The 14,337-nt window shown below is 43.6% G+C and overlaps 1 protein-coding gene across 8 annotated transcripts in view; it reads left to right on the top strand.

Moving 5' to 3' along the window:
- The window catches only part of LOC135555571 (myocardin-related transcription factor A-like), a 47,050-nt gene that overhangs the window by 10,827 nt on the left and 21,886 nt on the right, over positions 1 to 14,337 (top strand). For 3 of the 8 annotated variants that reach the window (XM_064988112.1, XM_064988113.1, XM_064988111.1), the window contains one exon: positions 12,690 to 12,755. In XM_064988112.1, coding sequence (XP_064844184.1) covers positions 12,690 to 12,755 — 66 coding nt within the window. The other 5 variants (XM_064988117.1, XM_064988118.1, XM_064988115.1 and 2 more) reach the window with 4 other exon arrangements.

Genomic DNA, 14,337 nt, shown 5'->3' with positions numbered 1-14,337 from the left:
TGTGTCTAGGCGATAAAGTCTAAACATGGGGGCTACTCTCTCCTTTTCAAATCAAACCGGTGTAGACCTTAGAGTGAAATGCTTACTCACAGGCCCTAACTAATAGTGCAATTTAAGTAAAAAAAATAGGTATTAGGTGAACAATAGATAAGTAAGGAAATAAAAAACAACAGTAAAAAGACAGTGAATAATAACAGTAGCGAGGCTATATACAGTAGCGAGGCTATATACAGTAGAGAGGCTACATACAGTAGCGGGGCTATATACAGTAGTGAGGCTATATACAGTAGCGAGGCTATATACAGTAGCGGGGCTATATACAGTAGCGGGGCTATATACAGTAGCGGGGCTATATACAGGCACCAGTTAGTCGGGCTGATTGAGGTAGTATGTACATGTAGGCACGGTTGAAGTGACTATGCATATATAATATACAGAAGGTAGCAGTTAGTGTAAAAGAGGGGTTGGTAGGTGGCGGGACACAATGCAGATAGTTCTCGTAGCCAATGTGCGGGGGCACCGGTTAGTCGGGCTAATTGAGGTTGTATGTACAGTGCCTTGCGAAAGTATTCGGCCCCCTTGAACTTTGTGACCTTTTGCCACATTTCAGGCTTCAAGCATAAAGATATAAAACTGTATTTTTTTGTGAAGAATCAACAACAAGTGGAAAACAATCATGAAGTGGAACGACATTTATTGGATATTTCAAACTTTTTTAACAAATCAAAAACTGAAAAATTGGGCGTGCAAAATTTCTCAGCCCCTTTACTTTCAGTGCAGCAAACTCTCTCCAGAAGTTCAGTAAGGATCTCTGAATGATCCAATGTTGACCTAAATGACTAATGATGATAAATACAATCCACCTGTGTGTAATCAAGTCTCCGTATAAATGCACCTGCACTGTGATAGTCTCAGAGGTCCGTTAAAAGCGCAGAGAGCATCATGAAGAACAAGGAACACACCAGGCAGGTCCGAGATACTGTTGTGAAGAAGTTTAAAGCCGGATTTGGATACAAAAAGATTTCCCAAGCTTTAAACATCCCAAGGAGCACTGTGCAAGCGATAATATTGAAATGGAAGGAGTATCAGACCACTGCAAATCTACCAAGACCTGGCCATCCCTCTAAACTTACAGCTCATACAAGGAGAAGACTGATCAGAGATGCAGCCAAGAGGCCCATGATCACTCTGGATGAACTGCAGAGATCTACAGCTGAGGTGGGAGACTGTCCATAGGACAACAATCAGTCGTATATTGCACAAATCTGGCCTTTATGGAAGAGTGGCAAGAAGAAAGCCATTTCTTAAAGATATCCATAAAAAGTGTAATTTAAAGTTTGCCACAAGCCACCTGGGAGACACACCAAACATGTGGAAGAAGGTGCTCTGGTCAGATGAAACCAAAATTGAACTTTTTGGCAACAATGCAAAACGTTATGTTTGGCGTAAAAGCAACACAGCTCATCACCCTGAACACACCATACCCACTGTCAAACATGGTGGTGGCAGCATCATGGTTTGGGCCTGATTTTCTTCAGCAGGGACAGGGAAGATGGATGGAGCCAGATACAGGACAATTCTGGAAGAAAACCTGATGGAGTCTGCAAAAGACCTGAGACTGGGACGGAGACTGGGACGGAGATTTGTCTTCCAACAAGACAATGATCCAAAACATAAAGCAAAATCTACAATGGAATGGTTCAAAAATAAACATATCCAGGTGTTAGAATGGCCAAGTCAAAGTCCAGACCTGAATCCAATCGAGAATCTGTGGAAAGAACTGAAAACTGCTGTTCACAAATGCTCTCCATCCAACCTTACTGAACTCGAGCTGTTTTGCAAGGAGGAATGGGAAAAAATTTCAGTCTCTCGATGTGCAAAACTGATAGAGACATACTCCAAGCGACTTACAGCTGTAATCGCAGCAAAAGGTGGCGCTACAAAGTATTAACTTATGGGGGCTGAATAATTTTGCACCCCCAATTTATCAGTTTTTGATTTGTTAAAAAAGTTTGAAATGTCCAATAAATGTCGTTCCACTTCATGATTGTGTCCCACTTGTTGTTGATTCTTCACAAAAAAATACAGTTTTATATCTTTATGTTTGAAGCCTGAAATGTGGCAAAAGGTTGCAAAGTTCAAGGGGGCCGAATACTTTCGCAAGGCACTGTATATGAATGTATAGTTAAAGTGACTATGCATATAGGATAAATAGAGAGTAGCACAGCGTAAAAGAGGGTTTGGGGGGTACCATTTCATTACCTGTTCAGAAGTCTTATGGCTTGGGGGTAAAAGCTGTTGAGAAGCCTTTTGGTTCATGGATTACCATTCTGAGCAACAAACACAGTCAGCAGCACTGGAAACATTGAAAAGCACTTTGTTCCACCAAATCACACTAGCGTCCTTAACCACGAGCATCTCAGCGAGGGGAAGCTGTGAGACAAGCACATTTTAAAAAGAGCAGCATGATATCATGAGCAATACAAGTCTGAGTTAATCGTGTTCACTTTTTCCACCCTCCTCACCCTTTCCACTCATGCTATCATCAGATGCAGTCCCATTCCCTGAGCTGTGTGAGTTTACATAGTTAACATTTTATTACCGCAGCCAAAGCAGCAAACTGCAGCTCTTACTTTGTGTTATCCCTGTGCGTACACGCCCATGCTCAGTGTTGTAGTAGTGAACTACATGTAGTTCAACTAGGCATTTAACTCTGTTTTGCAGTAGCTTGGTGGTAGTTGAACTCAATTCAGATCTTGGTAGTGTTTTCAGTAGGTCATAACTTTTTTGCCTTGAGGCTAGCTACTGGAACTACATTACTTTTTCAGCTGAAAGATAACATTTGTGAAGTAGGCAATTTCCTTTATATTTTGGGATCAGGCTTGTCTAATTCTCACTTGAAACACAGTTTGTGTGTTTAATAGGCTAATTGAAACATTCTGTTAACTTCTGACCCCAGATTAATCTGTTCTTGCAATTTGTAGTCTGATATTTCAGATTTAGATATGATTATTTATCACAAAGTACTTTGGATGTAATTAACCTCTTGTTCGAAGTAACTTTAGTTCAGTATACTATATTTTTCTTACGGGTAGCTTTAATGTAGCTTATCTTCTTCCAGTGTGAAGTAATTGGTAGCTTGATAAACTATATTTTCTGAGTAGCTTCCTCAACACTGCACATGCTCAGTTGTTTTAGGAATTTAAAGGTTACATACTTGTCCCAATATTTCACTGAAGGTGCAGGCAGCTCAACACGATTGTTTAATGACAAAGTTGGCCTGGATCCAACCACTTTGCCAAGGAGGAGGCCTGAGAGATCAAGTGTGTAGTGGATGTCGAGGAACTGCACTCACACCCAGATCGCAGTTGTAATTCGAATCACAGCAGGGCTCGACACTGCTGCCCTGACACTGTGTTCTACTCCACTCTGATCTCCATCTTACTCTCTGACTGAATGTTCACCAATGGATAGCATGCTAATTGGGGTGTATGGGTCAGTGCACGTTTGCCGATAAGCATGCACACACAGGCTCCATAATGAGTGAGCATGCTCTGCACCTTTAGTCTGCTGTTCTGACAGGTGAGGGGAGGAGTGTGAAGTGTCTGTAGGGAGTCAGGTGTGATAAGGTACCTGGGTCGTGTTTAATAGGTCACGGCACACCACAGATAAACGTTTCCTAATGGGAAGCAGACATCTGTGCTCTTAATGAACTAGTTCAGCTAGTTCCTCCACGTTTAAAAATGTTTTGTCTCCTGCTGACACTGTCCACACAGAGCACTGAGTTGATTCTCAGCATAGACACACACACACACACACTGTTGTTTTTTAAAATTGAATATCCGAAACATACCATATACTTGCAGTGAAGCCGCTCAACAACTACATCATACCAGTCATCCAACAGAAGCATCCGGGGTCAATGCCCTGCTCAAGGGCACGTTGATAGATCCCCCACTAGGCCAAAAAACGTTATCCCGAACCCTCCAAGACGTCTGTTGTTAACATGGAAACAGAAATGTCTTCCTGACGTTTATCTGAAATACTCATGCTCGAGGAGCCTTACATAGCAGAGAATAATAAACCAATTGAGTGATGTGTGTTTTTCTATAATCGTGTGGGTGTTGGCATGTGGATTTTGGGATAATAGCCGCCGGAAGTTATGTTCTTGACATAGATATATCCTCAATTCCTTATCTGTTCATATTTTGATATGTTTACACATCTATGGTAATCAAGGCTGTCAAACGAGAGAAGGGAGGCGAAGGGAGAACAGAGGTTAATGGAAGGGGGTGATGGGAAGGGAGGAAAAAGATTATGAACGAGGGGCAGCAAAGAGTGAGAGAGAGATGAGATCAAGAGGCATATAAAGTCCACTGTTATCAGTCCAAAATGTGTATTTTTTTTCAACTGTGAAATATTAGTGGAAAACCTTGACACCTGAACCATATAGCTGACCTCATGTACTGTGAATGTGATTGACCAGGAACGTGACGCGCGTGACAGTAAGGATGACTGCACGAAGAGTTCATAAGAGTTCAATCACCCTGAAGTCCTACGAACCCTACTTGCTCTTTCATATCTGGCCCTGAACAACACATGCTGCCAGATGTACACATCAGCTGGATTGATCATCGTGGACTATTAGAAATATCAATGTCGCTTGGGATGATACACACTGCCATCTATTGGCTGACAGATACACTACAACTGGCCATACAGCATTAGAGGAAGGACAGGGAACTGAAGTACTGTGGCACATCACATATATATTGACATTTGCATGTGTGCATCATGTCCTATGAATCAGGAGATGAGGTTCATTTTCAAACCTTGGAAAATCTCTTAATGTAATTGAAATGGCTGTTTCAGTGTAAACTTGGGTTTTTATGTGTTCAAATGCACTGAGGATATTGAACAGGTTCTAGATCCCTAACCCAAGATATGTGTGGAGTCGGGTTGTGTGTGTGCAGGGATATCTGTGAGTAACCCTAGCTGCCGCCTGCACCAGTTAAGGGTAGCTGGATATAGCCCTATATAGCCCATAGCCAGCTGGCCTACTATTTAAAACAGTCAGCCCGGGGGGGTCTCACATTCTGGAGCCCAGGCCCAGTAGGGAAGGAGTTAATTTGAGACTTGTTTATCGCACCCTTCCTCCTGAGTAAGACCTCAATGAAGAGGTGTGAAGGCAGCAGCAGTAACTGTTTGAATGTGGACTCCATCTTGTTTCAAACACAGTAGGCCCACCAGATATTGAGACGCCAGGGCCCAGTTTCCAAAAAGCATATTAGGTTCATCATTAGAACCTTTTGTAGTAGCATGGTTAGATTTCCAAGCTGTTTCCCAAAAGCCTTGTTACTAAAGTTGCACCTCAAAGCGCTCTTTATTTACCGACGGCCTCATACCACTCTTAACAGCTAAGTGCGTCGTTAGATGCTTTTGTTGCCCTTCGGCTTCACTTTATACACAGATCTCCGCTAAACATAGAAACAAGATGTTTATCTGTCTCTGTGACCGCAGATAACATCGGAACAAAGTTGACTACAAATACAAAGTTGCCAGTGTTTTTGTAATTGTTACAAACAAGTGAAGGATAAAACGATGCTTCAAATGAACACTGAGACGCATACAGTATAGGCTCTAGGGCTATATATTGAAATCGTATTGAGTTTTATTTACAGTAGCTAATTGTAGGCTACTTTCTGTCATTTTTGACTCAATATATTTTGATGTGTAACAATGTGCGCAATTATATTCCCAAACTGATTTAGTGCATTATTATCGGGTTAGCATTAGAATAAGCCGCCTCATTATTTGCAGCCATAATGTGGTAATATATCTCTCAAGCAGCTGATCCGTCATCAGTATTTAGAAATAATTAGAATGTTAAGGTAAGATTTGAATGGAGAAAGCTAATCTGAGAGCAGCGCTGCCTTTCTTTCAATCCTATCAGTATTGCCACATGCTCTAACGACCCACTTAGCGAATGTTCTCTCTCTGTGGTGTTTTGGGAAACTCATGTTAGATATTCTGCCGTTGTAGGGATTCATCGTTAAAATACTCATTAGTTCCATCGCTATAGGGAAACCAGACCCAGGCCAGTATCAGATACCCTAGCGGTACCCTGATTACACGCAGTTAATGATGACAATTATCAGTGTCTGTTGCCTCTGGCTCTGAAGATCATCATTTCTCCTCAGCGATGTCCTAGCACTTCCATTCAAAGTGAATACCAATAATAATCAACAAGAGCTTTCCTGGGGATTTTCTCTACCTCACAGTTCTTTGACCCCAGGCTAGTTCTTGACTTTATTTTAGCTCACCTGATCCACCATTTAAGTGAATACAAATGGTAACTTTGGCAGTACACATAGCTGTAGGCTGCATTTCTGTTTTTAAATGTCTGTTTTGACAGTTTTTGTACTTCATCTTTAGAAAATGATTTTAGGGCTTTGATTAGCATTGATGTTTTAATGAGATGTGGCAGACCATGTTTTAATGAGATGTGGCAGACCACAACGTGTTTCACATTTTAAAGTTCTCACTCTCTGTCACTGCCTTCTTGTATTAGCAAATGTTTTGCTTACAAAAGTCAAACGGTGAAGACTGAAACCGTCAAAGACCCAGTCTTGGCTTTGGGACACAACACATGTTTCTGTTTGGGGATCTGTGTGGTGGCAGCTTCTTCCCTGGGGCCATTATGGTGTCTGCCTACATCAGGGGTACTGTGTGGGGCCATTATGGTGTCTGCCTACATCAGGGGTACTGTATGGGGCCATTATGGTGTCTGCCTACATCAGGGTACTGTGTGGGGCCATTATGGTGTCTGCCTACATCAGGGTACTGTGTGGGGCCATTATGGTGTCTGCCTACATCAGGGTACTGTGTGGGGCCATTATGGTGTCTGCCTACATCAGGGTACTGTGTGGGGCCATTATGGTGTCTGCCTACATCAGGGGTACTGTGTGGGGCCATTATGGTGTCTGCCTACATCAGGGTACTGTGTGGGGCCATTATGGTGTCTGCCTACATCAGGGGTACTGTATGAGGCCATTATGGTGTCTGCCTACATCAGGGGTACTGTGTGGGGCCATTATGCTGCCTGCCTACATCAGGGGTACTGTGGGGCCATTATGCTGTCTGCCTACATCAGGGGTACTGTGTGGGGCCATTATGCTGTCTGCCTACATCAGGGGTACTGTGTGGGGCCATTATGCTGTCTGCCTACATCAGGGGTACTGTGTGGGGCCATTATGTTGTCTGCCTACATCAGGGGTACTGTGTGGGGCCATTATGCTGTCTGCCTACCTCAGGGTACTGTGTGGGGCCATTATGCTGTCTGCCTACCTCAGGGTACTGTGTGGGGCCATTATACTGTCTGCCTACATTAGGAGTACTTAAGTACTATTTGAGAAGTTCCGGCCCCACAAATCTCCTAGGGGGCAAAGGTCCGGATGGATATTGTCATTTATCGGCATTGTAACAAACCCCCACCTTGCAACCCATGTGGAAAATCTTGCAGTTTTAAAGCTAATTTCCCACAATTCTACACATTTTGCATGGGGCAGAGCATTTTATTCTGTTGCTTTTTAAAGCAAATTTTCTGCAATTCTACAAATGTTTCCATGTTTTATGTGTGTTTATATGATACCAGGGGTCAATGCCTGACCTACTTCTAAAAAATAAACTCAGCAAAAAAAGAAATGTCCCTTTTTCAGGACCCTGTCTTTAAAAGATAATTAGTATAAATCCAAATAACTTCTCAGATCTTCATTGTAAAGGGTTTAAACACTGTTTCCCATGCTTGTTCAATGAACCATAAACAATTAATGAACATGCACCTGTGGAACGGTCATAAGACACTAACAGTTTACAGGCGGTAGGCAATTAAGGTCACAGTTATGAACACTTAGGACACTAAAGAGGCCTTTCTACTGACTCTGAAAAACACCAAAAGAAAGATGCCCAGGGTCCCTGCTCATCTGCGTGAATGTGCCTTAGGCATGCTGCAAGGAGGCATCAGGACTGCAGATGTGGCCAGGGCAATAAATGTGTAACAACACCTACACAGGATCGGTACATCCGAACATCACACCTGCGGGACAGGTACAGGATGGCAACAACTGCCCGAGTTACACCAGGAACGCACAATCCCTCCATCAGTGCTCAGACTGTCCGCAATAGGCTGAGAGAGGCTGGACTGAGGGCTTGTAGGCCTGTTGTAAGGCAAGTCCTCACCAGACATCACTGGCAACAACGTTGCCTATGGGAACAGCCCACCGTCGCTGGACCAGACAGGACTGGCAAAAGGTGCTCTTCACTGACGAGTTGCGGTTTTGTCTCACCAGGGGTGATGGTCGGATTCGCGTTTATTGTCGAAGGAATGAGCGTTACACTGAGGCCTGTACTCTGGAGCGGGATCGATGTGGAGGGTCCGTCATGGTCTGGGGCGGTGTGTCACATCATCATCGGACTGAGCTTGTTGCCATTGCAGGCAATCTCAACACTGTGCATTACAGGGAAGACATCCTCCACCCTTCCTGCAGGCTCATCCTGGCATGACCCTTCAGCATGACAATGCCACCAGCCATACTGCTCGTTCTGTGTGTGATTTCCTGCAAGACAGGAATGTCAGTGTTCTGCTATGGCCAGTGAAGAGCCCGGATCTCAATCCCATTGAGCACGTCTGGGAACCTGTTGGATCGGAGCGTGAGGGCCATTTACCCCAGAAATACCCGGGAACTTGCAGGTGCCTTGGTGGAAGAGTGGGGTCACATCTCACAGCAAGAACTGGCAAATCTGGTGCAGTCCATGAGGAGGAGATGCACTGCAGTACTTAATGCAGCTGGTGGCCACACCAGATACTGACTGTTACTTTTGATTTTGTGTTCAGGGACACATTATTCAATTTTTGTTAGTCACATGTCTGTGGAACTTGTTCAGTTTATGTCTCAGTTGTGGAATCTTGTTATGGTCATACAAATATTTACACATGTTAAGTTTGCTGAAAGTAAACGCAGTTGACAGTGAGAGGACCTTTCTGTTTTTTGCTGAGTTTATATTTGTTTATTTTGTAGTCTGGACCGCGGCCTGTATTGACCCCGTTCTGGGACCGGATCCAGACCGCAGTCCACCAGTTGAGTATGGGGCGTCTAGATCGTGCACAAAGCTCACAGGTGTGCTCTCTTATGTTGTCACTAATGAGCAGAGGTCCCAGGTGCCAAGGGGGAAGTATTTGATTGTGGTTAGGAGGAAAAGGTTTAGCTGAAGTGTGTCAGTGTCTGTCAATGACAGAGTGAGTGGGTGCAGCAACAGCTGTGACAGTGCTTGATCAAGGATTCACAGGCATTTGACACACACTCACAGACCCACACACTCACCTCACTCACTCGTCTTGCTGCAGTAGATACTGGCTCTTGAAACTAGCAGCTGTACATTTCCACTTCAAGCCAGTGTTTCTTTTTTTCAATCTTTTTCATTTGTTTTTGGGGTTTTTTCAATAAGATTTGGCCATTTTTCTGAACTATTTGGAACTTTGTTTGCTAAAAAACGAGAAAGAGGAGAGGTCAGCGAGAACACAGTTGGAAAACTTCAATCTTCTCATGATTTTTGTCACTTGCACAAGGACCATTTCTATTCTAATGCTCTTATTTTGGTCCATCGGACGATATCCTGCATTAATATATTTAGCAGAATCTCTGTGACTTTTCCAAAAGATATCACAAACGTGATAATCCATATTGACTGGACTGTATTGGACTGAGCTGAACAGAGAATTCTATTTTTGTTACATTTGAATGTTTTTGGACACTGTTTTAATGTATTTATTTGATGGGACCACCATCTTTCAGTAATAATTATTTATTGTTTTGAACCTGATCACCATGCTGGACACCAATCCGACCCTTCACACAGACCCCACCTCTTTTGGGCCCCCTCCAATCAGCAACAGCATGGATAAGCAACGCATACGATTGGAGTTAGAACGCCGGGCTTGTCAGAGCCTGAGGGAAGGTGGGATTCATATTACGCACACATACACACAAACTCTTTATAATATGAGATGTGGAAGATATGGTTTCATTGATATCATTGTTTGGTTATATATTTTCTTCAACAGAGCTTTTTGATATAGCATCATTATGGAGAATTATTATCCTTACTCTTCCTTACTTGGCTTTTGTTTCATAGCTCCCCATAAAACACACCCAGCTATACAGTTGAGTTTTTCTCAGTGAATCGTGTGTATTGAGTTATGCTGCTCAGGCCGGCTGAGTGGGTGTCTGGTGTCTTCTGGGCTGCTGGTCAGATACTAAGTGGACCTTCTGGCCCCGGTACAGATGGGGCAGCGCCAGGACTCTGTGCCCAGTGGACAATGCTCAGGCACCTGTGGGTGCTGCCAGGGCCGTGACACCAACTGAGTTGGAGCAAAAAGAGCCTGAACAGACTTAGTCGTGACACACTGAGAATCTCTCAATGACTTTTAGAGAAACATAAATGTGCTGTGAGGCAGATATGCTGGCCCACTGAGTTAAGGTGAGGAATACTGAGACTGATGAAGATACTGTGGTGTTTAGTGTTACAAACAGAGACAGATTTAGATACTAAGACACAGATGGACACTGAGGGAAAACAGGGACAGGCTTGAGACACTGAGATGGACTTGGAACCATTGAGACAGACTGTGATTTACCGAGAAGTCATTTGCACTGAGATGTGCAGTCTTCCAGAGACACTGTACGATGAGGTAACCCACAGGCACCTGCCTTGGCAGCCGGTTTGACTTCAGAGTTTCAGAGGTGGACAGCATACCTTGACCCTGATTGAGGAGGGTGTCTGTTCACATCCCTTCATGCAGCCAGGCTGAGCCCAGGCCTTAGATTTCTGCTTCGGAGCAGTTTGAGTGTCGGGTGATTTTACAGTAATATTCCCTGTAACTCAACAGGCTGGGCCGGGCAGAGAGATCGAGTTCCCAGACATTACAGAGTGGTTCACAAATAGAAACCAGCAGGGAGAGGATGTGTTTCATCTCAGGGTTGGGATGGAGGGAATGGAAGGTTTTGAAAATATTTTCAAAGAAGTAAACGATTGAATAGGCAATGTAGAAAAGTGCACAGGAAGCTTTGTAGTGACGCACAGAGAAAGGTGACAATACATAAATTGAGCACAAAGGGAGATATGGAGAGGGGCAGGTGTTAGGAAAATGTAATGTTCTCGTTTACATCACATTGAGGTACTGAGAACGGTAATGAATTCAATGAATTCGGTAATGAATTCAAATTTCAGAGTGAGCATGTCCCTAGAGCATTTGCCTAGAAAATAATCTGTATAAGCAGCTGGCATCATCCCCCTGTCAGTCCTTGGCAGGATCAAATCATCTATCGCTGGAGGAGTGTCTGTGTTTGTGCGTGCCCCCCCCCCCCCAAGCCCATTTAATCTTGTCTCCTGTCGAGGGGACTATTGGGAGTCCTACGTCAAGCGGCCATATAAGAAAAAATAGGATGATTTGGCCAAGGCGGCGTCAGCCAGGACTGTCAGAAATGTTGACGCTGGTCAGAGATGTGATAAACGCAGAGGCTGAGCTCAGAGAGAGATGGAAACCATGAGAAAGAAGTCCCACATCGCCCACAATGATCTCCCTCTGACCTATTAGTCAGTATGCTTCCCTGTGGTTCACATGTAGGCAGCAGACCAGCTACAAACACAACTACCTAAGGAGGTGCACACAAGCATCACTTTGTGTACAGTCTAATGGACTGGTCCAACAATCATACTCTCACACATGAACACCAGGCCACATACTGTATGGATATGTAGTACACTGTAACAGCTTAACTTCCCCTTGCATGTACAGTATCACATCTCGAATTTCATGAAAACTGCTAATGCGCGTACTGAGATGTAGGTTTACTTTACCTCACATCTGACAGGAATCACTTACATGAGTCCACTCAGCTCGCTGTGGCTGAAGTGTAAACACGGGATAGCAATGATGTGATGCAGAGAACATGGTCTCCATCACTAGCTTTCTGTGTTCCTTCTATTGGTCGAGCTGAGATTAGGCAGCTGTTAGCAAGACACATTTATTCATGTCATACACATTTAGTCAGTACAGAAGTGTTACCATTTATCTGTACACATACTCCTCTCAATATAACACCTCATTCTATTTTGAATTGTGAATGGTGAATGTGGGCCTTCCTGTTTTTACAAGAATCCCTCTGCATTAGCATTGTTCAAGCCATGCGGAAGTGTCGTCCTCTCTATCTCTCTCTGTGTGGTAGAAGTTGTCAAAACGCGACAACCCGGCTGCTGTGTGAATGTAGAAACAGGAAGCGCGTGTGTGTGTTTGTGTGACAGGGACCGTCTGCCCGCTATTTCTCCTCCTTGACTCTGATAATAACCTCTGTATCGGCTGTCAGACGACTCTGTGGGAGGGGGAGAGGAGGGAGCGAGGGCCAGAAGAGCAGTGAGTAGGGTACTCTTCAACTCTAAGGCTTCAACCTCCCAGAAAGATGCACTATATTAATTTACAACACGGCTGTAACCGGCCTTGTATTTCCTCCCAAGGAGAAGAGCACGGAACGGAAACTGACTGTAGGGCGTTTAAGTTTTCACTATTGGTTGTTGCCCTGGCTGCTTCTGTCTGTAGTGTACTCACCTGACCTCTTGCTGTCCCTCTTATGCAGTGCTCCAGCTCAAACTCCAGCAGAGACGGACCCGTGAGGAGCTGGTCAGTCAGGGGATCATGCCACGTAAGTAACTCTCTCCCGTCCGTTAAACTACCTCATCCCCAAACCAATCTCCCCTTCCTCTAGCTGCTACCTCACCTCATTAGCTTGCTTTTTTTCAAAGTGAATGGATAGCTTGTTGACCTATCCTCACGCCCATAAGAATCAGTACAGCTACTCCTATTGTAGTCACCTCACTTGTTTCATAACAGGCACTTAATATACATGGCTATACGTATCTCAATGCTTTGCTTCATGTTCTAAGGTTCGAGAGATCCTGATGATTATGCTAGTGGTTAAATCGGCGGCGTCTTTTTTTCTGAGAAATGCCATTGTCAGTCTTCAAAGCAAAGTGGATCGAGCTCCTTCCTCTGCTTCTGACTTTTGAATGCTAAACTCATTCAGTGTGTACTGGGGCCTGTGCGTTTAATTCATTGCCCCATTTAATTTTTAGCTGTTACACTTGTTATATTCATTGCACAGTCAATGAATGTTCACATTACTAAGATAGACTTCCTCTCTGTTTCACACGGGTTAGTTCCAGGAACCTTTTTTACCTTTACGAACCCATTTACGTCCTCTAACTATATTTAGGACAATATCAGAATGCGCCACAGAACACATTTGGTTGGTATAAATGCATGAAATTTGGTATCAACATAGTAAATACAGGTGCCCTGATCTTAGCACAAATATGACAAATATATGATTCAACTCAATGTTTATGAACTACGGCTGTTTCTGTATTGTACTATATTTAGTCTTTGGACACATGGGGTTACTGTTTTTTACACAATTCATGAATAAAATCATGTAAATATGTTCAAATTATCAGATCTTAATAGTTGTATAGATTGCCTTGACCTTATATTAGGGATGCACGATATATCGGTGAACATATTGTAATCGGCCGATGTCTAGTTTAACGCCCGATTGTACAAAACCCATGTCAAAGCTGACGTGCATACCTATATAATGAAGGTACATGACGTAATGACACCACAGCATTCCTAAACTAGCCCACAATGTCTGTTGTGTGGATCGAGCAGTCAACAAGTCAAGCAGTCATTTGAAAGAGTAACAAAATTTCAGCGAGACGACTCGAAGGCGAAATCCATTAAAGCCAAGATAATATAACCTCTATATTTAACCATTCTCTGCCGTGGGTAATGTTGGCTTTCGTTTCCAATACCGCGTTGGTAATAAAGCATCATTTGTTTGACTGCAACTTCTGGGGTAGCGAGCTTTAGCTTGGTACCTAGGTAGCACCAATACAACCAGCCTGAAAACAATGACCAGTAAATGCCAACCAAATCACCTTTTGTGTGTGTGACCTTTTTATTTAATTAGGCAAGTCAGTTAAGAACAAATTCTTATTTACGATGCTGGGCCAATTGTGCGCCGCCCTATGGGACTGCCAATCACGGCCGGATGTGATAGAGCCTTGATTCAAACCAAGGACTGTAGTGACGCCTCTTGCACTGAGATGCAGTGCCTAATACAGCTGCGTCCATGTGTGTGTGTGTTAACTATTTAACTCTACTAGAATGCTTAAAAAGCCGCTAAAATTTGTAAAAGCAGTTATCGGTATCGTTTTGGGGGTTTT

This window comes from Oncorhynchus masou, chromosome 15 (assembly GCF_036934945.1).
Source record: "Oncorhynchus masou masou isolate Uvic2021 chromosome 15, UVic_Omas_1.1, whole genome shotgun sequence".
NCBI classification, from domain to species: Eukaryota; Metazoa; Chordata; class Actinopteri; order Salmoniformes; family Salmonidae; genus Oncorhynchus; species Oncorhynchus masou.
Note: the sequence above shows the minus strand (reverse complement) of the source record. Positions and strands in the feature narration are given on the sequence as shown.